General features: G+C 36.2%; 1 protein-coding gene across 1 annotated transcript in view; it reads right to left on the reverse strand.

The window, feature by feature from the left end:
• The window catches only part of LOC150077126 (inositol-tetrakisphosphate 1-kinase-like), a 126880-nt gene that overhangs the window by 29942 nt on the left and 71395 nt on the right, over positions 1 to 25543 (reverse strand). The window contains exons 3-5 of the mRNA XM_090386919.1: positions 21441 to 21566; positions 14088 to 14205; positions 84 to 179 (exon numbers count right to left, since the gene is read on the reverse strand). Coding sequence (XP_090243045.1) covers positions 84 to 179; positions 14088 to 14205; positions 21441 to 21566 — 340 coding nt within the window. The remainder of the gene's footprint in view (positions 1 to 83; positions 180 to 14087; positions 14206 to 21440; positions 21567 to 25543) is intronic.

Consider the following 25543-nt stretch of genomic DNA (forward strand, 5'->3'; position numbering starts at 1 on the left):
AATTAATCAAAAGCATCTTGCACGTCAAATTCTTTACCACTAATATACACAAAAAGAAACAGCTAAAATGATCCGGTAGTTACCAAAAGGAAATTCCACCCCTGCTGCTTGCAATTTCTCCATGTTTTCCTTATTATTAACAGTTGTTAATTCAACAAAAGCAGGAATAAAAACTCCACCTGAAAATAAAAGAAAGGATTGCCTTTAAAATTAGCAGGGATTACTTGCTAAATGAGTTAAATTCTTACAACTAGACTTATTACAAATTAATTAAATTCAGTTCACAAAACTGAATTTGTAGAAGTCTAGCAGCAATTACCATCATCAACCAGAGGACCTTAAAACTACAACTCATGGATGTAACTAAACAACTTGAAGGTAAAAAGGTAAAGGTAAAGTGCAGCCATAGTCAACCCACTGCAGGATGGAAGCCTCCTCAACAATTCATGCTGAGGGAAATGGACCATAATCTGCCATGCTGGTCCAGTGTGGGTTGGCAGATCGACCGTATTCAGCAGTCAGGGGCTTGAACCCCGGTCTACTCAAGGAGCGTGTGGTATGGATGGGGACAATTTACAGTATTTTTTCCTTTATTTATTCTGAGGAAATTTTGCCTTCCATAATCATGTGAACCAACCAGCATGCATATGCAATTTACAGGCAGAACATATCTCTACTCAGTATAATCAGCAAGGACTAAATAGCCACTGTTATAAGTAGATCAATTCACAAATGAGAAATAAGGTTAAAAAATATTCAGAACCATAATGTTACATACAAATTGTTTATTTTAAAGATCTAATTTTGTACTGGGATCCCATCATTAACCCTATCCAACCCTGATCCACATGGTGGGATCATCTGGAATTGGGTGCAGTCCATCAGATCTCATCTACCCAGTCACCAAGCTCCAAATATTTAAAGTCTCCCCTGATAAGAGGAGCACTCTTCTGCCAAACTCTCTGAATGCACTGCCAGTTTTTGGATCTTTTCAAAAAACTTGAAATCTGTTTTTAGGTGTGTGAGTTCTCCTTGCAACCTATCTGCCTGGATCATAACCATCAAATCCCTTTCTTCCCAGTGAAGAAACGAGTGAGTGAGTGAGTATGTGTTCAGGGTAGTCCGACAGCCGATTTGGTGTGATTCTTAGAGATCAGGTGGGGGTTGTCAACAATCTAGGCTGCTGAATGGCCAAGAGATGGGACAGAATTTATAGTTTCTTCCTCTACCTTTTTAATTCAACCCCCTCTAAATTATCTTATGGCTATTACTTCCTAAGCACGCAACTTGCCATTCTGCAACATTAAACATTTCTGCCAGTCATCTAACAATCCCTGAAGCCTAATCCAGTTGTCCTAAAGGATTGCTGCTTAGCACTGGTTATTAACTATTTTTCTGATCTTTGCTCCATCCATCTGAGATTGGCTAGCTACAGCCTCTATTCAAGAAGAGTAGAAATTCCTGAAATTGTCAGTCGAACCAAACCCAGACCCATCCAAATTTGGGGGAAAATTGACACTATTGCCCTGCATTCCTTCATCAATGGCATTTAAGAATATCAGAAAGAAGAACAGACCCAGCACTGGTCCATCTTAAACTTCACTTCTAACCCTGGTGAAGATTAACCATTATTACCATTTGCCTCCTCATGTAGGTATCCATAATCCATTTAAGAATTTTATCCATAATACTAAAATTTTCCAGCTTATGTAGAAATCTCTCATGTGACAAACTCAAGGTTATTTCCTGTGTCAAAATCATGAGTGACACTGTCACAATAGTTTGTCAAATTAGTTAAACAAGATTTCTCCTTTAAAGAGCCATGCTGTATTCCCTTGAGAAAAACATTTCTATCCAGGTGATCCTGTATTGAACATTTAACAAAATGTGTTCATTAAGAGTACAATAAAGAATGATAATGTTTCCTACATTTTTAGAAACACCTTTATTGATTGGCACTTCTTCAATCCAAAGAAATTGCCTCAAATTCAATGAAGCTCTCATAATTAACCTTAATAATTTTTCTTACCTTCAAACTCAAAGGTTTTTCAAGAAAACAATCCTCTAATTTCCATACTGCTGGTTTTGCTCAGGGTTCACTAGCGTCTGTAAAGAGAGATGCTAGATACCATTTAAATTCATCATCTATGTGAGCTAGATTATCAGTGACTTCCCCCACAACCATTAAGTAAGAGGCCCAATCTAATTTGCTATTTTCCTTGTATCTACATACATATAAAACTCCTAGAGGGATGAGTGATTTCTCATATTCAGCACTTTCCAGTTTAACCATTTTTTTTTGTACTTTACAAATTGAAATGATTATTTTAACTATACCAGAGCATACCACTTACATCCATATTTGGTATTTGATGTAGAAGTGTACATTCACAGACAATTTTCATGTTGTGTGATCTGAAAAACCCGGAATTGGCTAGCTACAGCCTCGATTCAAGAAGACTTTAGAATTAGCAGTAGTAGAGGCATATGATGCAAGAAAGCAAGCTTAGGCAGTATCAGCCATAACAAAAACAAAAAAAACCCTCCCATTTCATCCCTCCATTCGTTCCAAATGCCTGTCCACATAGATCAGCCTTAAATTTATTTAGGCTATCAACTTCCACAACAAAAGATTGAAGTCTGTTCCACCAATCAACTACCCGCTGGCTAGAGGCAAATTTCGGCACATTTATTCTACAACCGTCTTCCCTCAATTTGAAACTGTGCCCCCTCAGGTTCTCAGTCTGAGCAAGAGGAAGAATCCCATCTCATCATTCAGCTTGCTCAACCCATTCAAGGCATTATATACCTCAATCAGATCACCTTGCAGGTGCCTACTCTCCATGTGCTGAAATTAAGCCTTTCTTGGTAAGGGCATCCCTTGTTCCCCTCACCAATCTTGTTGCCTTTCTCTGTACTCGTTCTAGCAACTCTACATAATTCCTAAAATGAGGCCTCCAGACCTGTACACAGTACTCTACGTGTGGCCTCACCATTGCCTTGTATAACGGGATAATCACCTCCCTGTCCCTGCTAGCAAAATTGCTATGTCATTGACAAGACTTCGTGACCTGCACTGGCAGCCTGTCTGCACTGCTCAGTGAACTTCATATTTGACTGCACAATTACCCCAAGGTCTTTTTCACTTTCCACTTCCCTGAGTGTAGTACCACACAGTTGGTATATTACTCTTCAGTTATTGCTACCCATACACAGTACTTTGCATTTGCCAATGTTAAATTTCAGTTGCCACTTATCAGCCCATTTGCCCAACTTATCTAGATCCAGTTGGAGTGGCATACTGTCTTTACTGTCGTTAACAACCCTGCCAACCTTTATATCATCTGCAAACTTGGACATTAAAACTGATATACCTTCATCAATATCATTGATAAATATACAAAATAACAATGGGTTCAACACCGAACACTGGGGAACTCCACTAATAACATTTGTCCACGAAGAGCAGTGTCCATTGATTACCACTCTCTGTCGTCTCCCACTCAAACATCCCTTTATCCATTGTAGCAACTTACCCTTAATGCCATACCTCTCCAATTTGTGCAGCAGTCTTCCATGTGCAACAGTATCAAAAGCTTTCTTGAAATCCAAGTATACGATACGAAAATTACTTTCAGCATTCAGTTCCTTTGTGACCACATCATAGCATCCAATCAAACTGGTCAGACAAGAACACCCTTTAACAAACCCATGCTGTGTCTTAACTATTACTGCGGTCTTGTCTAGATGATCCTGCAATGCTTCTTTAACCAGTGATTCCATTATTTTCCCCGGAAGACAAGTTAAACTAACAGGTCTATAGTTACTTGTTTCACCTTTTGAACCCCCTTTGTGAATTGGTAATACATTTGCATACCTCCAGTACATGGGGCACTCCCCTGAGTTCAAGAAAGCTCTCATAATTATGGCTAAGGGTTTGCTTACTTCCTTTGCTGCCTACTTTAATATAACTGGATAGATCCCGTCCACCCCAGGTGCCTTTATGTTTAACTTCAACAATTTCTCTTCCACATTGCTCTCAGTTTTTACAAAATCATCTAGCTCCCCCGTTAGTGCCATAAACTTCTGGCACTCCCCTCATTGAATAACTCCTCATGTGTGAATATAGATGCAAAATATTCATTTAGTTTGTTAGCTACCTGAGCATGATCATCAATAGTTAACCCATCTATGTTAAGTGGTCCAATCCAATTCAACCCTTTCCTTCTAGAGTTTACATAAGTAAAGAACTCTTTGCTGTTTTTCTTTGCATCCTTTACCAAAGATTTCTTGCAATCTGCCTTCGCCTGCCTAGTGTCCTTTGTGACTTGATTATAGACTAGTTTATATCTGCCATAGGCTTCTATGTCACCTGATACTTTATATGCATCCCATACATTTTTCTTCTCTGCCACAAGCCTCATTAATTCATCTGACATCCATTTAGGCCTAAACCTTGAACAGTATTTCTTAGTTGGAATGAAAAGCCTAGTAGCCTCCAAAATGAATCCCTGAAGGCTTCCCATTTAGAATTAAACATTGGTAATATCATCAGTTGATCCCACTGTACAGAATTCAAAAACTCTGATACCCCTGTAATCACCTTTATGAAAGCAAAAGCCCTTCCCTTTAGCCTTCATGGTAGCTTGTTTTTTTGTTTTTGTTGGTTTTTAGGAGCATTACCAACTAAGGCCATATTGCTCCGGGATATGCGGTGGTCATTCCTTGACCTTTCCGCATCCTCCGTATTTGGTGGTGACGGGCTCGAACCCCGGTCTAATCAAGAAGCGTGTGCTACGCACTGCTGCTCCTTCCCACCTGGCTACGGAGGCGCCTTCATGGTAGCAACATCTAATAATTCCCACATCAGTACATTATGATTTCTGTCACACAGTGGTTCCTTTTTTCTGCAAATTCTTAATGCATGAATAATGACTGCTAATAATCAGATCAAGAGTATTACTCCCTCTGGTTGCCTCTCGAATGTATTGCTGTAGAAAACAGTAATCCAATAAATCCACAAAACAAAAGTCCTGCTAGTTTGCAAGTGACCAACCCACAAGTTACAGTCAATATCTGGAAAGTTAAAATTCCTCCATTATAAGACATTCTGATTTACTGGCCCACTATTTCTCTGCACAATTGCTCATTATACTCATCAGATTCATTAAGCCTATAACACACATCTACTCTCATTTTTCCTTTCCCAGTGCTTATATCAACACCAAACAAACTCAACATTGCATTGTCCACCAACATCAATTGGATGCACTTCCATAGATTTTGTGTGTTTCTTGACTAACAGCATAACCTTCCTCCCTTCCTGTCCTGTCTATCCTTTCTATACACATCATACTCCCCAAATTCCAATTCTGCACTGCTTATATCTGTGTAACAACACATCTCTGATATCCCAACAATATCTGCCTTTGATGTCTTGACAAATGCAAAGTACTGAATATGGGTAGAAGTAACCCCAGAGAAACGTACCAACTGTGTGGTACTACACTTAAGGTGGTAGAAAATGAAAAAGACCTGGGAGTAATTGTGCAGGCAGATATGAAGTTTTCTGAGCAATGCAGACAGGCGGCTGCCAGGGCAGGTCATGGGTTTTGTCAATGATATATAGGAATTTTGCTAGCAGGGAAAAGGAGGTGATTATCCCTCTGTATAAAGCAATGGTCAGGCCACGGCTTGAGTACTGCGTACAGGTCTGGAGACCTCATTTTAGGAAGGATGTAGATTTACTTGAGCGTGTACAGAGAAGGGCAACAAGATTGATGAGGGGAATGAAGGGATCCTCTTACCAAGAGAGGCTTAAGTTCTGCAAATTGCAGTGGCCTGAGACTAGGCACCTGTGCGGTGATCTGATTGAGGTATATAAGGCCTTGAATGGGTTGAGCACACTGAATTCTGATGGGATCCTTCCACTTGTTCAGATTACAACCTAAGGGGGCATAAATTCAAATTAAGAAAAGACAGATGTAGAATAGATGTGCGGAAATTTGCCTTTAGCCAGCGGGTTGTTAATTGCTGGAACAAACTTCCATCTGTCGTTGTGGAAGTTGATAGGTTGAATAAATTTAAGGAGGAACTGGACAGGCATTTGGAGGGAATGGTGTGATTTTTTTTTTTTTTTTTTTTTTTTTTTTTGGCTGATGCTGCATAAGCTCATACATTTGCTTTCTTGCATCACATGCCACTACTACTACTATTAGCACTTCAAGCTCATGAAATTTACTACCTATACTCCTAGCATTGGTGTACATGCAAGTATACATGCACCTGTTCCTACTCTTAGTTACCCAAACACAGCCCATGTATTTACTTGTTCCACTATGACTCACAGCAGTCCTGGAAATCTCCATTACCTTGCTTTCCACCTATTTTTAATTCCCAATTGTCAGTAGAACTAAACCCAGACCCATCCAAACAAGTGGAGATGGCAAAATATCATGCTGCCACAGAGATCTGTGGTACTATTACAAATCAATTTATTATAGTATGCTTAAGAGCCTTTCACTGCTCTATAACTGTCCCAACCTATATATATTAAATGCAAATGTGAAAAATTTTAATCCTACAATTAACAACCATAAATTAGAATAGCCTCAGCTAGTATTATAGTGAAATGATGATAATTGATAGTGCATGTATTATGTAGTGCAGTTCTTGAGTGTTGGTTCTGCACATGTACAACAAATAAATTTGAAATAAATAAAAAAGTAATAATAATAATAAAGAAAAATAAAACACAAGAATAGGATAGTAAGCCAAACATCAGTGGCTATAAAACATTATCTACCACATGATGCTAAAATAAAATAATTAAAATATGCTGCAAATTATGATTACACCTATAGTACAGCAAGGCAAGTAAGAAACAAAAAAAAAAAAAAAAAGAAAAAGAAAGAAAAACCAGTAATTACAGCAAACGAAAATAGGAGGAAGGAAGAAATAAGTTAAAATAAGTTTAAAACTGAAGAAATTTGTCCAAATAAGTTAGAATACAAGCTAATTAATATAAATTTAGTGGTCCTTAATGGCACCAAGATTGAATTGTGTGAAATACCCCTATAAATAGAATCAAAAAACAATCACAACTTGACTTCTATTGTGAAATAAAAGTAAACCAACCACTATCTTTTCAAAAGATCACAAGGTAAACAATGGCTATGAAATTGCTATATTCAAATATTAAACAAATCAGTACATTACTAATTTGACAAACTAATCAGCACTTTAATGAAAGTAAAGGGCATTCACAAGGCAATACCAAATCACTGGCAAAAAAAATTAATTAAATAAGAATATTAAAATAAAAATGTGTACTATAGGTGGCAGTACAAGCGGAGCATTAGCATCTCAGCTCACTACTAACCACGTCGCATACATAATAAATAAATTTAAATAAGTAAAAAAAAAATAATAATAATAAAGTAAAATAAGACAATTGCTGGGACCTGTAAAATTAAAATCGCTTTGTATATGTTGCCTTGTTGTCCCTCAAACTTAATGTAACATAATACATGATTTGTATTTGGTTTCCCATAAATTCCAGGTTCAAAATTCTGTTACCTTATTAATGTTAATCATTCTTTAATTAACAAATTTAAGACATTTAAGGTAATTACATAATGTAACACTTATTTTTCTTTGGACAAATCAATCAATAAATATCCTCCCCCTCCCGCTTACTAGCTTCTTGGCTAATTCTCTAACCTTTCAGTTAGTTACTCTTCCTTTATTTAACTCTGTTTCTGCTGTTTGCATTTCATTTATGTGGAGGACTGAAATGAGCTTATCTCAACAATCATTATTCTGCCTTTAAAAGTGCACCTGCTACCTTTTCACCACGAAAAAAAGATATGCAAGCTTTATTCGTTATAGCTTGAAGTGAATTTCTCTGCAACACTAGTCTTTTTTTTTGCTCATTAATAGTTTCCCTTTTCTAAACCATAACTGGTTCAAACATTGCTATTTGACTTAATAGTATTTTAATAAAATAAAATAAAAATCACTAAATAACCAGCTAAATCCACTGGAAAATTTGCAACTCTGTATTATAAAAAAAAAAAAAAAAAAAAAAAAAAAAAGTAGTTTGTTCCAATTTAGAAGTAATTTCTAATATTATTCAAGAGCGCAAACAAATTTTAGACTTTACCTTAATTTCTAATCAATTTTCTGATAAATAAACTTCAATTCAGTAAAATTTATATTACATATATAATTTTTACATATATAATATAATGGTATAATAACACAATTATACCAAGTGAAAATTCTTAAAAAAATAAGTTTTATTAAACTCATATATAACACAAGCTAAATACTACACTAATTTGTTAGCAGGTAGCGTTTCAGGATTCTTGCCGAACCTCATCTTCAGATCATAAATGCTATGCGAGGGATGCAAGAACATCTTCACAACATGAAAATTACTAAGAAATTAAAAATTAAGGAATGCATATACTTGCATTAATATAATGTTGAGAATACAGAATATTCAAAACTCTATAGATAAGTTAATCCACAAGTTAAATATTAAACAGGAACACAACAATTATACCTACATACACTTGAGGAACAGGACTTCTTACTTCCTGCACTGTAATAATACAAACAACAAAAACTTGTCTCATGCAGGACCATATAAAGAGAATCAGGTAAGATATGGTTCAAGGTTAACAATACTAGATGGACAAATGTCAAGTACGCCCTTAGAACAAGGTTCGAATATGGCAAAATGGTTCCAGGTTAAAGACTTGAGCCGGCAATTCTGTTAGTTGCAGATATCTGGGTAGCATACTGTCTCAAAGGGCTTGACAATGTTGTCAGTGACAGATGATGGCTTTATCTTTTAGGATAGTTTTAGTTTTTTGTGCTGAGATGGATAATTTATAGAACCATGCCCACTGTTGTAATTACCTTGGGGTAAAGTAGCACCCCCAAGAGAATTACAATGGGTTGCAATCCTCTTAAGGCACTCTACAGAGTGGTACTGTAAGAACACTTCCAATACTGCTCTGTATAGTGTTACTCTTTACAAAAAGGCCAAGATCATCTGCAAAGGCAGCTTTATCAAATGGAATGAGATGCTGGTTGAAAAATTCATCCAGTACAGTGGTCCAGAAGTATGGATCCATCCTTGAGGACAACCTTTTGTCACTTAATTTCTTGATCTCTGGCAAGCAATATATGAAAGGTACAGGCGAACCCTGCTTAACACTGATAATTCATTCCTGAAAAACAGAGTGCTAAGTGAATCAGAACTAAGCAAGTGCCATATTCCCATAAGGTAACATATGTATTTGTGAGTTGTGGTCTATGCCATAGGATATTTCCTAATCAATAATTAACAGTAGTGAAAAGATGCACAAATGTGAGTCAAAATATTTAATATTAAAAACTTTGTACATATAAAATGTTCTATATTACATATATATACAGGGTGTTAAAATTAAAGTATCCCTATGTAGAGGGCTCTGGAGCAAGTTCTAAGGCTCATACTGAAGAGAAATTTGGACAACAGGTACAATACAGAATGCGCTTGCCATTTATTGGGGGAAAAAAATATTTGTTACAAAATTTGTCATTATATGGCGCTGTGGCAATACAAATCACTTGAACAGCACTATAATTGTTCAATGTGTCCTCCATTTTGGTCAACAACAGTTTCCATTAGAAGAACAGTATTTTCTACGGCAGAACGTAACATGTCAACTGGAATAGCCAGCACATGACGTCTAATGCTGTCCTTCAGATCTGCCAGAGTTTATCATTCCCGATACTGGTTCTTCAAAATGCGACAGTTGTGCGTATTCACTTGTCCATTTAAGCAGAAGTTGGCTTCATCACTCCAAAGGTTGTTCCATGGCCAAGTGATATCCACTGCCATTCACGCCAGAAACTGAAGTGCATATGTGAAACGAATATCTCCATCACCATGCTTTAGCTGCTGTAGCATGTGCATCTTGTAAAGATAGCACTGCAACACCTGGCACATTACTAGCCTTACAGTGGAATACGGCATGTCCACTTCACAAGAAACAGCTGGCACACTTGCGCTACCACATGGAGATTGACTTGATAAATCAACGACAGCCATAGCCACATCTTCAACACAAGAGGAGTCCACTCGTTTTCGACCTCTACCTGGTTGAACACCAAGATGTCCTGTCGTTTCAAATTTCGCAATCATTTTGCAGACAGCACAAACAGTCATAGGTCCACACCTTATGCACTTCTGACGCCAGAATTCTCTGATAGCTGCAGCTGCATCGTTGCTGTTCTGATAGTACAGCTTCACTAAAGCACCTTTTCCTGCAACGTTTTTGGCATTGCTGCTGTAGTGCAGGCAAACATCTACTGTATGATTTTGAAGAGACTGCTTTGCTTTTATACAGTACAGTAGAGCTGAGTAGTGGCACTGTGGCAATAACTTACGATTATGCAAATAACATAAGTTATTTGCATAATCATAACTAAGGTAGTTACGTGCCATACAGTGACAAATTTTGTAACTAATTTTTTTTTCCAATAAATGGTGAGCACATTATTGTACCTGTTGTCCCAATTTCTCTTCAGTACGAGTCTTAGAACTTGCTCCAGGGCCCTCTACATAGGGATACTTTTAACAACCCTGTATAATTATGTGGAAGTAACTACATAACATATCAAAATTAAAAGCCAATTAAAATCATGAATTTATTAATCTGATGGCCCTGGGCTGTCGAGTTTCCGCATCTTTGGACTGAAAAATGCGTCAATTTTGGGTTATACTTTATCCCTCTTCCTTTCGTTGTACAATATCATGTAGGAATTCAATTCTTTTTTTAAATTTTTTTAGCTTGGAACTTCGTTCCATGTCAGGGTCATTCTCCCGAAAACAATCACACATTTTTTCAAAGTGTTCAAAAGCTTCACTAAGTCCTTTTGAAGTCAGCGACTTTATCGGTTCTTCATCTGTAGGATCTTGATCATCTTCTCCCTCAATTGCATGTTCTTGTTCTTTTGTCATTTCCACGAGTTCTTCATTAGATAGGCCATCCCTGTCATTGTTGGTCATCTCTTGTACATCGTCAATTTTGTCCAATCCTGCTTCTTTTCCAAGCTCAATAATTTGCACTTTACATTCTCAACCGAATCATAAGGTTCTTGGGAATCCTTTATGGAATCCTTCCAAACTTTCCTCCACACTCCATTCATGGTTTCTGGGTCACTTCATCCCAGGCACTTGAAATGTAGGATTTCCAAAACTCCATTAGGCTCAGTACATTTTCACCAGTGTTGATGGCTTTAAAGCTTGGGAAAGGGTGTTGCTTATGTAGTAAGCTTTAAATGTTGCAATAAGACGTTGGTCCATTGGTTGGATTAGAGAAGTAATATTTGGAGGCACTAATATCATTTACAATAATGAAATTAGCAACGTAGCTTAACTCCAGGATAATGCTGTTATCTATACCAAACCTTGTAAGTAACAGAACCAGAGTGTACTTGAGAAAAAATGAAATGCAGTGATATATACTATTATTAAATTCATTAATTTTATCAACATTGCTATAAATACAGTTCACCAGAAGTATTCTCGTATTGTTTACTATAAATACAGTTCACCATAAGTATTCTCGTATTGTTTACTATAAATACAGTTCACCATAAGTATTCTCGTATTGTTTACTATAAATACAGTTCACCATAAGTATTCTCGTATTGTTTACTATAAATACAGTTCACCATAAGTATTCTCGTATTGTTTACTATAAATACAGTTCACCATAAGTATTCTCGTATTGTTTACTATAAATACAGTTCACCATAAGTATTCTCGTATTGTTTACTATAAATACAGTTCGCCATAGGTATTCTTGTATTGTTAAATATGCTAACACATCCCTTAGAATTATTAAAGCTTGTTGTCCTAGCTACAGTTTCTTGAATATTAGAAACTATGAGGGCTGTTCAATAAAGAATGATCACAATGATTTTTTTACAACATATCTTTATTGATCATCCATATTTTGATGATCCTTTTCAAAGTAGTCCCCATTTCATGAAATGCACTTATTTCAACATTTCTGCCACTCTTCAAAAACATGGTAGAAGGCTTTCTTGACATGCATTTGAGAAACATCTCCGATGTCTTTACAACTTCTAATGACTGGAAACTTTTTGCCCATAGTTACTTTAATTTTGTAAATACAAAAAAAAAAAAAAAAAAAAAAAATCACAGGGTTCAAGGTCAGGGCTATAGGGTAGATGGGGAATATATCTGATATTAATGCTGGCTAAGTACTTAATGACAGTATGAGTAATGTGAGGTCTCACACTGTCGTGATGTAGCATCTACCAATCTGCATGCAGTTGTGGTCATTTGTGACATGTGATTGTGCAGTATAATTCTGTACTAATGTCCCATAACAGTCATATAATATGGCACAGCATGCTGGTAAACCATTCCTTGAATGTCACAAAAAGAGATGACCATAACCTTTCCTGCAGAAGCCACATGTTTTGCTTTTTTCAGTGTTGGCAATGTCACTTACAAACAGAGCTTAGTTGCTTACTATCTGGATCAAAAATTATGAAGCATCATATCATCTGCCATTATCACCTTGTGCAGAACCTTGCCATATTTAGTAACCATCTGTTGCAGCTCCTGACAAACTTCCATGCAAACTTACTTACTACCTACTGATATTCTCAACTTCTCTGCCAGTTGCCTTACTGTTATATAAAATCTTCTCTCACAATTACAGAAGCAATTGTTTATGGTTTCTGTGGTGACAGTAGTGGTTGCAACTCCAGGCCAGCCAATTTTTGTGATAGAATCACATCCATCTTTAAACAGTCTAAACCACCTGTAAGCTGTGCTATATAGAAGTGCAGATTCACCACCAGCCTCTTTTAACATTCCATATGCCTCAGTTGATGTTTTCTTGATATGGAAACAAAATTTGAGAGCAGAACTGTTTTTCATGCATGTCAAGTCCATTGTTATTATAGGCAAAACTGAACAGGCATAAACTTGACCAACCACCAAGGTCAACACCATGCACACGAGTCAGCTGTGCAGTTGCTATGTGATGCAACTTGGTTTGGTCTTAAATTCTGCAGCTCAGCTAGAAACAGCAAGTTTGTTTGTTTGTTATTTGGTTTTTAGGAGCATTAGCAACTAAGGCCATATTGCTCCGGAATATGCGGTGGTCATTCCCTGACCTTTCCATATCCTCCGTATTTGGTGGTGACGAGAAACAGCAAGCAGTTGTTCATGAAAAATTATGATCGCTCTTTACTGAACAGCCCTTGTATTTAATCTCTACATATCCTTCCAATGACAGAAGGCTCACTAGCTTATATGACTTCACACACAAATCCTTGAAATGTATGCAAGTACTTTGCACATCTGCATTTTATTGATGATATGCAAAAACAGACTACAACTAGCAGTTTTCCAGAACTCTTAAAGCCTCTTGAAGGAAGGACATCAACAAATACTTTTCACGCCACTATTCAAATCTATTCCACCTAAATTATTTAACTACTATAGCATGATTGTGTCCACCCCTCACCCATCCCCAATAAAAAAAAGTCTGCAGAAACCTTCAAACTTTAATTAATTCAAATAATTTCAAAGAGTTAATTCAAAGAATTTCAAGAACCCAGTACCTCCTATGTCTAGGGACAGAACTATGTCCTTATAATTATCAATTAAATTGTCATGCAAATAATAATAATATTATCATTACATTTATTAATCAGCAGTGGCATATGATGCAAGAAAGCAAATTTATATAACATCAGCAAAAAAAAAAAAAAAAAAAAAAACACCAACATCACCTCCAATAATTTGTTTAGTTATTCCTTGAATTTATTCAAAACTACCCACTTCCCAAAACAATGGATGGAAGTTTGTTCAAACAATCAACCACCCGCTAACTGAAAGCGAACCTCTGCACATTTATCCTGTAACCATCCTACCTCAATTTGAATTTATGCCCCCCTCATCATTAATATCATCAGTTATTACTCATAATAAAGAAATTAAAAAAAACACAATAGTCTAAATAAGAAACAAAAAAACTTACCTTCTTTGTGAAATTTACTATCTTCTACTAATTTGTACTGTCTATAACGATCAAGAAGCTTCCTAACATTTGATAATGGGTCAATAACGATGATCTCTGGATTCTTGCTCACATATTCCTTTAGGGGGGGAAAAAAAAAAAAAGTCTGCAATAATAGTGGGTACAAGGATTAACAAAGACAAATTCACCTGAATAAGCAAAGAGTAACATTATTCTCTTCATTTTTCAGATCTCAGACTAGATTTTTATTTAGATAGTCCCTCTGACTTCTGGATGAGACACATTTAGGGCTTGATTTAAGTGTAAAATTATTTAAACTACATAATTTAGTTCAGAATATGTATTTAAAATGTGTTACACTACAAAAATTCCATGTCATTTAATAAAAAATCAAAACAATTTTTCAGGGTTTAAATTGTGTGTCTGTGTTAACAGTGATAAACTAGATGTTTGCCTAACATAGATAAACATCTAGACAGGAGCCAGAATAGGATCTTAAAAGTTAGTCATAAATAGTACGGTCAGTTCTGCTATAACGTGTTCCGAAAAATCTCCATGTTATGGTATTTCGCATATTAAAAACAACAAGGCTTATGGGAAAAATAGGGATAGGGGTAGAGCACTAAAAAAAAAAAAAAAAAAAAAAAGTTCAGTCTGGTAAGTAAAACACTAAAAAAAAAAAAGTTAGAAACCCAATAAAATTGCTAACAGGTTTAAATATTTTAAATTTCTAATAAATAAATATTACAGTAAATATAGCACTTTACCTTGACAAGATATAAAGTTTGATATCTGTTCACTGTCATTTTCTTTTTTTTAAATTTAAAACAGTAAAAAAGATAAGCAATCAATAACAACGAACACGGGAAGCACAAATTGCACAAGTGAGACAAGTTTACGAAGCTTAAAAAATAGGAATGAAGAGAAGATTCTGAAAATTTGTTTTTAATACAACTGAAGATTTCGTGGAAGGGGAACAACATTTCACATTAATAATAAAAACCCATAGAGCTCTAGCTATCGTTAATATGGAAAATGCAGTAAGATCGCAGTTTACTACCCGTTTATAATTAGATATTTCTGAATGAAATCTAAAAGCCTGAGAGGTTTTAGGGGCACTGCTCCATATGTGGGAACAATATTCCGTGGCGAGGCAGATTTGAAATTTGTACAGAGTGAACAGCTATTTGGAAGAAAAGTAATGCTGAAGGCACAAGAGAAAACTCAGTTTTTTTTTTTTATGCAGAGAAAGCAATATTTGTAATGTGCTTATACCAAGAGAGACTAGAAGTCAGGGTAATCCCCAACAGAGATATATGATCTTGCCTAGAAATTTGAGTGTCATCAAAGATAAGCATAGAAGCAGAAGAATCCCTTTTGCAAGATGTAAGACAGGACTGATGTTTAGGATTGAAATCAACTAAGTTATCTTTGTCCCCAACTGGAGAATTACCTGGATATCGGCATTTAAGGACTGGTAATGGATATTCAAGAAGTTGAAGCTGTTTAAGCAGTGCAAGGTTTCTTTTTTGGTCAGAGAGAAAACTAGATACCCAATTAGAAAGAACAATTGGCAAACTATAAGATGGAAGCTTATTTAGAAGACCTTTATGCCAAACAAGATCAAAAGAATTTGAAAAGTCCAGCGCAACTGCTTTAGTTTCACCAAACTTTTCAATTGAATTTGTCCGTAGATGGGTAACATAAGCCAAAATATTACCAGTGGTTCGACACTGAAGGAATCCATACTGGCGATCACTGATCAGATGGAAGGTTCCTAGACAGTTTAGGTGTTGGCAGTTAATTGATTTCTCCATTACTTTAGAAAGAGGATATCCTGGGCACGAGGTTATCCACGTGCTGGACAAGATTTTGCAGCTCCAGCAGACGCTAAGTTTTTTTTTATAAATATTTAGCTGTTTTATTGACTTAATTGTCACATTAATTTATTTTCTAGAAGTAGCTTTATAGTTCTAGACACACTCCTTGGTTTAATTTGAATTTAGATAGTTTTTTTTTTTTTTTTCTTTTTTTTTTTTCCTTTGGTAGTTATTGGCACATCAGCTTCTGTGGCCATAATGCCCCTCCCAAGGTTTTTGCAGTACTTTGATCCAAGCCCGAGGCAGGATTCGAACCCGCGACCTTTGGGTTGCCAGGCAGGTGCTTTACCCACCCGGCTAGCCCGGTCGGCAATTTAATTTAGATAGCAATTTTGAAAGTTAATACTTAGTGTTCATAGATTTTAGCATTTGTAACTTGTCACCATTGTTATAGTACATTAGATTGATGCAGAATAGCGTAACCTATATCTCAAACTAGATAGTGCAAGGTTTAACGTAAAACTAGATAGCGTCATACGTAGCACGGTATTAGAAATCTATTAGCTTTGTGTAGTATTATCAATTAATCAGTAAAATTTATTAATATTATTAAAATTCATTGTTAATTAAATTGTATTTAAACGGAAATATGACCCAGACTAGAGCAGCAAAGCAAAGGGCCGAAAATAGCGGGAGTGCTATGGCTTGGGGAGAACCGAAGGGGGGATTTTCCAATGCATCACAGTCTAAAAAATGCACGAAATGTGAAATGTCTGTAGAACTATCTGGAACAGGACATGATCTAGTCAAGGAGGATGTCCTTGTGTGCTCTAGGTGCAGAGAGTGTGAAGAAAATAGGCATCAACTCAGCATTCTGATGGGAGTCTATGAGAATTTGCGGTGTAGTGTAGATGCCCTCGAAGAAATTAATGAGGGTCTTATCAAGCTCTCAGCTGCCCAACTCAATGCCAGAGCTCATTCCTTTGCATCAGGCAACACGGCGGCAATCTCCAAAACAGAATGCACTGGTACCACAGGAGCTAGTTATTGTTGGTGACTACTGTCGGGGAGACGGGGAATATATTATGCAAAAAATGATAGGAGAAACAGGCCCATGGTATGTCTGCCAGAGGCAAAAGTTGATGATGTTGTAGAACAGATATCTTTCAAAGGCACAAAAGATGATACTGTTGTACACGTTGGCACTAATGATCTCAAGAGATCTGCAGATTTACTTAACAAGTACAGGTCAATGTTAAAAAAAAGTCACAAGTTAGGGTTAAATTTGAAAGTGTCTGCAATTCTGCCCAACCACAACAGGAGGGAGTATATGATGAAAGCCTTGTCAATAGTTTCGGCCATGGTGAGATTGTGCAAAGCTCATCGGATAGAATTTTTTTCAGCATGGTCTGTACTTGCTAACAAGATAGATTGCTTCTACAGGGATAGGATGCATTTAAAAAGAAAAGGTGCAAGAATATTTGCTGACGATATCGAGGCAGTGTTAGGTGGGTCAGAAAACAGCTAGATGGGGGGATTCACAGAATAAAAGATCAACAGTAGCCACAGGCAGAGGCAAAAGTGATTCTTGCACTGCTTCTATTGGAACGAGCAGCAGCCTAGAGACCAAGTTGGAGATTTCAAGAACTGCTTGGAGTCGGCATGAAACAAGTAAATACATGGGTTATGTTAGGGTAACTAAGAGTAGAAACAGGTTATTTGTTGTTATTGCTGTTATTTGATTTTTAGGAGCATTAGCAACTAAGGCCATATTACTGCGGTGGTCATTCCATGACCTTTCCACATCCACCATGTTTGGTGGCTCACAGGCTCGAACCCCAGTCTAATCAAGAAGCGTGTGCTACGCACTGCTGCTCCTGCCCACCTGGCTACGGAGCCGCCTTAGAAACAGGTGTGGGTATACTTGCATGTACACCAATGTTAGAAGTATAGTAAATAAATTTGATGAATTTGAAGTGCTGGTCAAGACATCAAATGCAGATATTGTTGGATATCAGAGACATGGTTTCACATAGATATAAGCAGTGCAAAATTGGAATTTGGAGAGTACAATGTGTACAGAAAGGATAGACAGGGTGGGAAGGGAGGAATGGTTAAGCTGTTAGTTAAGAAACAAAATCTAAGGAAGTGCATCCAGTTGAAATTGGTGGGCAATGCATTGTTGAATCAGTTTGGTGTGACATAAGAAATAAGAAAGGGAAAATGACAGTAAGAGTGTGTTATAGGTCTAATGAGTACAACAAACAATTGTGCACAGAAATAGAGTGGACCAGTACATCAGAATGTCTTGTAATAGGGGATTTTAACTTTCCAGATATAGACTGGAACTTGTTGCTTGGTCACTCAAACACCAGCAAGACTTTTGTGGATTTATTGGAGGATTGTTTGCTACAGAAACAAGTTCTTGGGGTAACCAGAGGGAGTAATACTCTTGATCTGATTATCAGCAGTGATTATTCATGCATTAAGAATTTGCAGATAAAGTAACTACTAGGAGACAGTGATCAATGTACTGATGTGGGATTTACTTAAAGCTGTAACTACCAACATGGGTAAAGGAAAGAGTTTTTGCTTTCATAAAAGGCGACTACAGTAGTCTCAGCAGGTTTTTAAATTCTATGCAGTGGAATCAACTGATGTTAAAAACAGTGAACTGTAAATGGGAAACCTTCAAAGAATTAATCTTGGAAGCTACCAGGCTTTTCATACCAACTTAGAAATACTGTTCAAGATTTAGACCTAATTGGATGTCAGATGAAATAATGAGGCTCATGGGAAAGAAGAAAAATGAATGGGATGCATATAAATTATCAGGTTACACAGAAACCTAAGGCAGATATAAGCTAGTCTGTAATCAAGTCACAAAGGAAGTTAGGCTAGCGAAGGCTGATTACAAGAAATCCTTGGCAAAGGATGCAAAGAAAAACAACAAAGGCTTCTTTACTTATGTAAACTCTAGAAGGAAGGGGATGAATCAGATTGGTAGGCTTGATGTTGATGGTTTGACTGTTGATAATCCTGCACAGATAGCTGACAAACTGAAGAAGTATTTTGAAGTTTACATTCACACATGATGAATTCTGTAATGAAGTAGAGGAGAAATTGAAGTTAAACATAAAAAAGGCACCTGGGGTGGATGGAATCTATCCAGTTATATTGAAGGAGGCGGCACGGGAAGTAAGCAAACCAAGTGCCATAATTATGAGAGCATCCTTGGATTCAAGGACGGTCCCCCATGGACTGAAGATGTGCAAATGCATCCCCAATTTACAAAGGTTCCAAGAGTGACACAAATAATTATAAACCTGTTAGTTTAACTTCTATTCCAGGGAAAATAATAGAGTCGCTGGTTAAAGAAGAATTGCAGGTTCATCTAGACAAGACAGCAGTAATAGTTCAGACACAGCATGGGTTTGTTACGGAGAAGTCATCTCTGACCAATTTGATTGGATACTATGATGTGATCACAAAGGAACTGGATGGAAAAAATAATATCATATACTTGGATTTCAGGAAAGCTTTTGATACTGTTGCACAGGGAAGACTGCTTTACAAATTGGAGCAGTATGGCATTAAGAGCAAGTTGCTGCAATGGATAAAGGGATGGCTGAGTGGAAGATGGCAGAGATTGGTAATAAATGGAAACTGCTCTATGTGGACTAATGTTATTAGTGGAGTCTCCCAGGGTTCGGTGCTGAGCCCATTGTTGTTTTGTGTATTTATCAATGATATCGATGAAGGTACATCTTTACTGTCATTAACAATTCTCCCAACCTTTATATATTCTGCAAGTTTGCAGATGATACAAAGGTTGGGAGGAATGTTAATCACAGTAAAGACAGTATGCTACTGCAACAGGATCTAGAAAAGTTAGGCAGATGGGCTGAGAAGTGACAACCGAAGTTTAACATTGAAAAATGCAAAGTACTGCATATGGGTAGTAACCAAAAAAAAGTACCAACTGCGTGGTACTACACTCAGAGAAGTGGAGAATGTTGTTGTTATTTGGATTTTAGGAGCATTAGCAACTAAGGCCATATTGCTCCGGGGATATGCGGTGGTCATGCCAACCTTTTCGCATCCTCCGTATTTGGTGGTCACTGGCTCGAACCCCGGTCTAATCAAGAAGCGTGTACTACGCACTGCTGCTCCTGCCCACTTGGCTACCGAGGCACCAGTGGAGAATGAAAAAGATCTGGGGGTAATTGTGCAGTCAAATATGCAGTTCTCTGTGCAGTGCAGAGGCTGCCAGGACAGATCATGGGGTTCTGTCAATGATATACAGGAAATTTTCTAACAGGAATAAGGAGGTGATTATCCCACCATATAAGGTCAGGGCACACCTTGCATACTGCATACAGGTCAGGTATGGAGGCCTCATTTTAGGAAGAATGCAGTGCTGCTGGAACGAGTACAGAGAAGGGAAATGAGATTGGTTTAGGGAAGAAAAAGCTTAAATTCTGCACAAATTGCTGTGGTTAGAGACTAGGAACCTGTGAGGTGATCTGACTGAGGTTTTTAAGGCTTTGAATGGATTGAGCTTGTTTGTTTCGGGATTTATTAGGTGCATCGGCAACTATGGCCATAGTGCACCAATGGATTGAGCAAGCTCAATGCTGATTCTTCCTCTTGCTCAGAGTACAAACATAAGGTGGCATAAATTCAAACTGAGGAAAGACAGTTTCAGAATAGATGTATGGAAGTTTGCCTTTAGCCAGCAGGTGGTTGATTGCTGGAACAAACCTCCATCTGTTGTTGTGGAAATTGATAGCTTAAATAAATTCAAGGAAGAAACTAATGGAGGGAATGTATAGGTGAAATGCTGCATGTCATTTGCTCATGAGAAACTGACACACACACCCTAAAGATACAATTGTATGGAATAAACCCTCAGATCCCTGGAGATCTTCTGGTTCCTTTTAGCACAGTTAGATAGTTTGTGAGCCTCAGTACTTAATGAGAGCAGATATCTCAATTTATAGGCAACAGTTGCCACCATTGGCAATACTGAAAGTTCAATGGACATACAAAGAAGAAAAATTAAACAACACACCCCTTTCACAAACAATTGGATGCCAGCAAGACTCTTCAAAAACAAAAAGCAAGAGAGGGTATCAACAACTGGAGTGCCATAAAACAAAGCCAGTATGCTTCAATAACTGAATGCAAGAGATTCTGCTGATTTTGAATTCTTGTTTTTAAGTGCATATAATTATCCAGAATAGAGCTTAATTTGACCCTGCATTTTTCCTGTTTGTACAATAACTAAAGGAGATTTCTGGAATTTTCAATTGAGAAATCAAAGAAACCATTTTTGTTGAAATGGTACTGAGAGTTTCGGCTGCATAGACCAAATAGACAAAGAGCATGGCATCACTGAAATCATGAAGGGTCTTGAAGACACCATGTGTAAACCTCCATATCAGGGCCAATTCTCAGGATAAGTTCAGCTGAATCTAGATAAATTTTCACTAATTTATGCAATTTCTGAACACAGAAATAAAAATTTTACCTCAAAAGCCAGGCAAGTCATCTTAGACTGCAAATCACCTTGTTCTGCTTTAACAACTGCATCTGACAACTTGTGAACAATTGCAACGAAAGGGCCCTGTTCTTCAAGAGGACGTTCTAGATCAATCTAAAAATATATTTAATAACAAGAAAATTATCATTTAGAATAGATTATACATAAACATCAACCTTTTCAAAATGGTAATTTTGCAGTCAATTAATATTTCATAATTATGTTAGGAACTAATTTATTTTCTCAACAAAAACTTCACATTTATGTAAAGGTTTCTCAGACTATACATGAAACAAAATAAAAATAAACATAAATGAGAATTCAATCTAGATGAGAAAATAATTTCAGATATAATTAATGATTATGTAATATATGCTATGTAATTTGTATCATAGCCAAACCAAGATTGGTGAAAATTGAAGCAAAATATGTATAAATCAGTCACATAACTTGATTAATCTTTCTCTAATGTACACATATTCATTGTAGAATACATCAAGAATTTTTCATTATAGCAAGTTCTTTACAGTTGAATATACATTAGTAATTGTCATTATGACTTATATATTAATTAATTGTTAATTATTATTATTATGGCAAAATTAGAATAGGATTGTACATATGGGTATATCTTAATTGTTAAACTTATTAATATTATTAAAACTTGGATTTTTGGAGGAAAACTATTAGTCTTAAAATGCCTTTTCTCCATTATTATGCTAATTTGCCCTGTCTATACTTTAACTAGTGTATGGGTTTTCCAGTGGCATTGCTACACAGTAACAAAAATAGGAAATTTATACACAAAGTGAAGAAATATACATATTGCCATACACACAAATTGTTCCCCTGATTAAACTGATTTATGTTAAGATTTGATATGTTTTGCTTGAATGATAAAACAGTGTAATGAAAAAGTACTGAGTTTTTGGGAAGCAATTTTTTCTTCATACTGTAATAATGAACATGAGAAATAGAAAAACTATCTTTATACACCCCATTTGGCTGTCAATACTGAAAAATGTGGTAAATTTTTAAAATTTACCATTTCCCAAAGGTTGTTCTTTATTTACCAGTATTTCATACCACATAAGTGATGAACAACATCAGCTCCCTTACCCATTTGTCAATTTAGTCCAGCACCCTTTTCTTCAATCATTCATTTTCTGTTTTCAGGGCAAATGACAATGCCAAACCAGAGACTGAATAATCTATTTACAGTATACTCTTGGTAGATTTATCTGCATTTTTAGCATTATTTGCCAAATTTAAAGTAATATGAAAATGAAGAAAACTCTTAAAATTATTCCCTTCATTGCTTCACAAGACTTGTTTAGCACACACTTTCACAAGAGTTGCAGAAGAAATATATAGTTTATTTACTGCTGGTAACCTGTTGGTGTCCAATAGCAAGATTTTTGTTCAAGTTCCATCAGGTGCAAAAAGGCCATCCCCAACAGGGATGGCCTTTTTGCACCTGATGGAACAGTAAAATATAATACAAATTAAGTTTAATTAACACCCTGAGAAGTTTCCAAATTCTCAAACAATCCTGAGCATCTGGCTATGAAACCTGCAGATCTATACTAAATCTTGCTTTTACTCTAAACAATGGCACCTAGATCCAGAGCACTCTGGTCATATACAGGGCAATTCAAAAAGAATGATACACTTTCACATGTTTATTGTCAAGTAACAAGTGAGCTTACAATCATGTAATACACACAACCTATTAGAAAAGCTCAAATTTTCACAGCTTAAAGTTTTGTAGGCATCCTATGGCAGCACTCAAGTAGATAATTGAATTCCTGCCATACTTTCTCCAGAATGCCCATGTTTACAGCTGCTACCACTGTAATGATCCATTATCTTAATTCTGAAAATTATGTGGCAGGGGTGGTCTGTAGACAATGTTCTTCACATACCCCACCCAAAGAAAGAAGTTGCACAGAATCAGGTCTGGAGAACTGGGAAGTCAATTGTGAAAGGACAGGTCAGTAACCATAGCACTTCTAATCCAGCAGTGTGAAGAGTTTCAATGAGGTTACAGCAGACTTCACAAAAGAAATGAGGCAGAGTACCATCCTGCTGTAAAATGCAGTCTTCTGAGGGAAAAGCCAGTTCACTAGCATGTCCTGACAGGTAATCCCAGTATTTATGTTTTCCACATATAAAAATGGGAGGTAGATCTTCTGTTGTGAAATCGCACAAAGACGTTCACTTTTGGTGAATCCCGTTCATGCTCTACAATGTGATGCAAATTTTCAGTGTCCCAGATGTGCCCATTATGGAGGTTCACTTTATCACTTAAATGAAATGTTGCTTCAACACTGAAGATCAAGCAAGTTGAAAATTTTTCATCTTTCACATCAGATTGCACCTGTATAGACAAAATGTATTATTTAATTTTGTCGTCATCACTGAAGATCGGGGGTTGCAAATTCATTATCTTTCATGTCAGCTTGCATCTGTATGGATAAATCGTATTATTTAACTTTGTAATCATCACAGAAGTTTGGGGAGGTTTCAAATTCATCTTTCACATCAGCTTACATCTGTATAGAGATATCATATTATTTAACCTTGTTGTTGGGTTTTAGGGATTGCACCAACTTCAAAATGTAACCCATAAGGTATAACTGTTTGTACAGAACGTGCCATACAGTCGTCTAGGGCAAATGTATGGCATAGTATAACTCAAGGATGTCTTGGTACTTCATTTTCGTGGACTTCGCTGGAAGGCTTGAATTCAGTCCACATTCTCTTCCGATACATGACAGCAACTAGTGCTTTTCTGTTTACAGATACAACTATCTTCTTCAAACTATTTATACCAACAGTAAATGCTGCTTCTAGCTGGACCAATTCCAAAACATATATGAATGTCCATTGTAACATAGTTTGCCTTCACAAAATGCAGGATGCAAAATGCCTTTTGTTGTGGAGTTGCCATTGTCATAACAAGGTCGTTCCTCATGATGAAAGAGAGAAACACTATCCCACATCAATGCAAATTAAACTTTGAATTTTTCTAATGATTAGTGCATATTACGTGATTGTAGGCTCACTGGTTTCTTCACATTAAACATATGAAAATTATCTTTTTTTTTACTTTCCCTGTATATAGTTGCAATAATACATAAAAGCACATGTTAGTTTAGTCTTATAGTATGGTTTTTTGAAATGGTGCAATAGCAAATAAATGATACTAATTATATACAGCATGCTATATATATTAATTTGAATGTATATGAGAATCACTATTCAGACCTTGCAATTTATAAATTAAAATTAAATAAAATAAATACAATAAAGATAGTCAATATCTAAACCATTTGATTTCTAATTTTTTGAAAAAGAAAAGAAGAGAGAAAAAAAAACAAGTTAGATAATGTATGCAATGCATACATTATCTAACTTGGTTTTAATGAACATGCATTTCAGGCATGTTCATTTTTTTCTTAAATTAATTGAATCTTTGTCTTCTTTTTTTGTGATTAAAAGAAATATAAAGTTATATAGCTATCTTCTTATGGATTAATTACTAATATTATAACTTTACAGACACTTAAAACTTAATATAAAGTTTCATTAAGTGTTATTTTATTGTTTAATTATATATATCTTTACAACTGACATTATGAATGTGGCGTCACAAGTAACACATATTCATGAGTCTTACACAACAATATACATAAAATGTGCAGACTGTGTAGGCCAACAACTGCATTAAAACTATGGTTAATATATGAATTTCTTTTTTTATGTACAAACTGTATATGAAAAGTAAATAATAATTGCTGGATTTCTATTTGTCCAACATTAATGAAATTTCGTATAGTTCAACAAATCTTTCGAAAAGCATTAAATGTAAAATTTCATGAAAATCCATCCACTGGGACAGATGGACACAGTGAAGACAAGCACTGAAATGGCCATCTTATGGTTGGGGACTATATTAGACAATAGGTATTTATGCATATAAATATGTGAACGCACCTTAAAATCCATAAAACATAGTACTGTTAACAATGCATATATTTTCATACAATTTCACATGGATGAAGTGCTTTTTATTTCAAATATTTAGC

This window comes from Mastigoproctus giganteus, chromosome 12 (assembly GCF_048544385.1).
Source record: "Mastigoproctus giganteus isolate SK-2022 chromosome 12, ASM4854438v1, whole genome shotgun sequence".
Classification (NCBI taxonomy): domain Eukaryota; kingdom Metazoa; phylum Arthropoda; class Arachnida; order Uropygi; family Thelyphonidae; genus Mastigoproctus; species Mastigoproctus giganteus.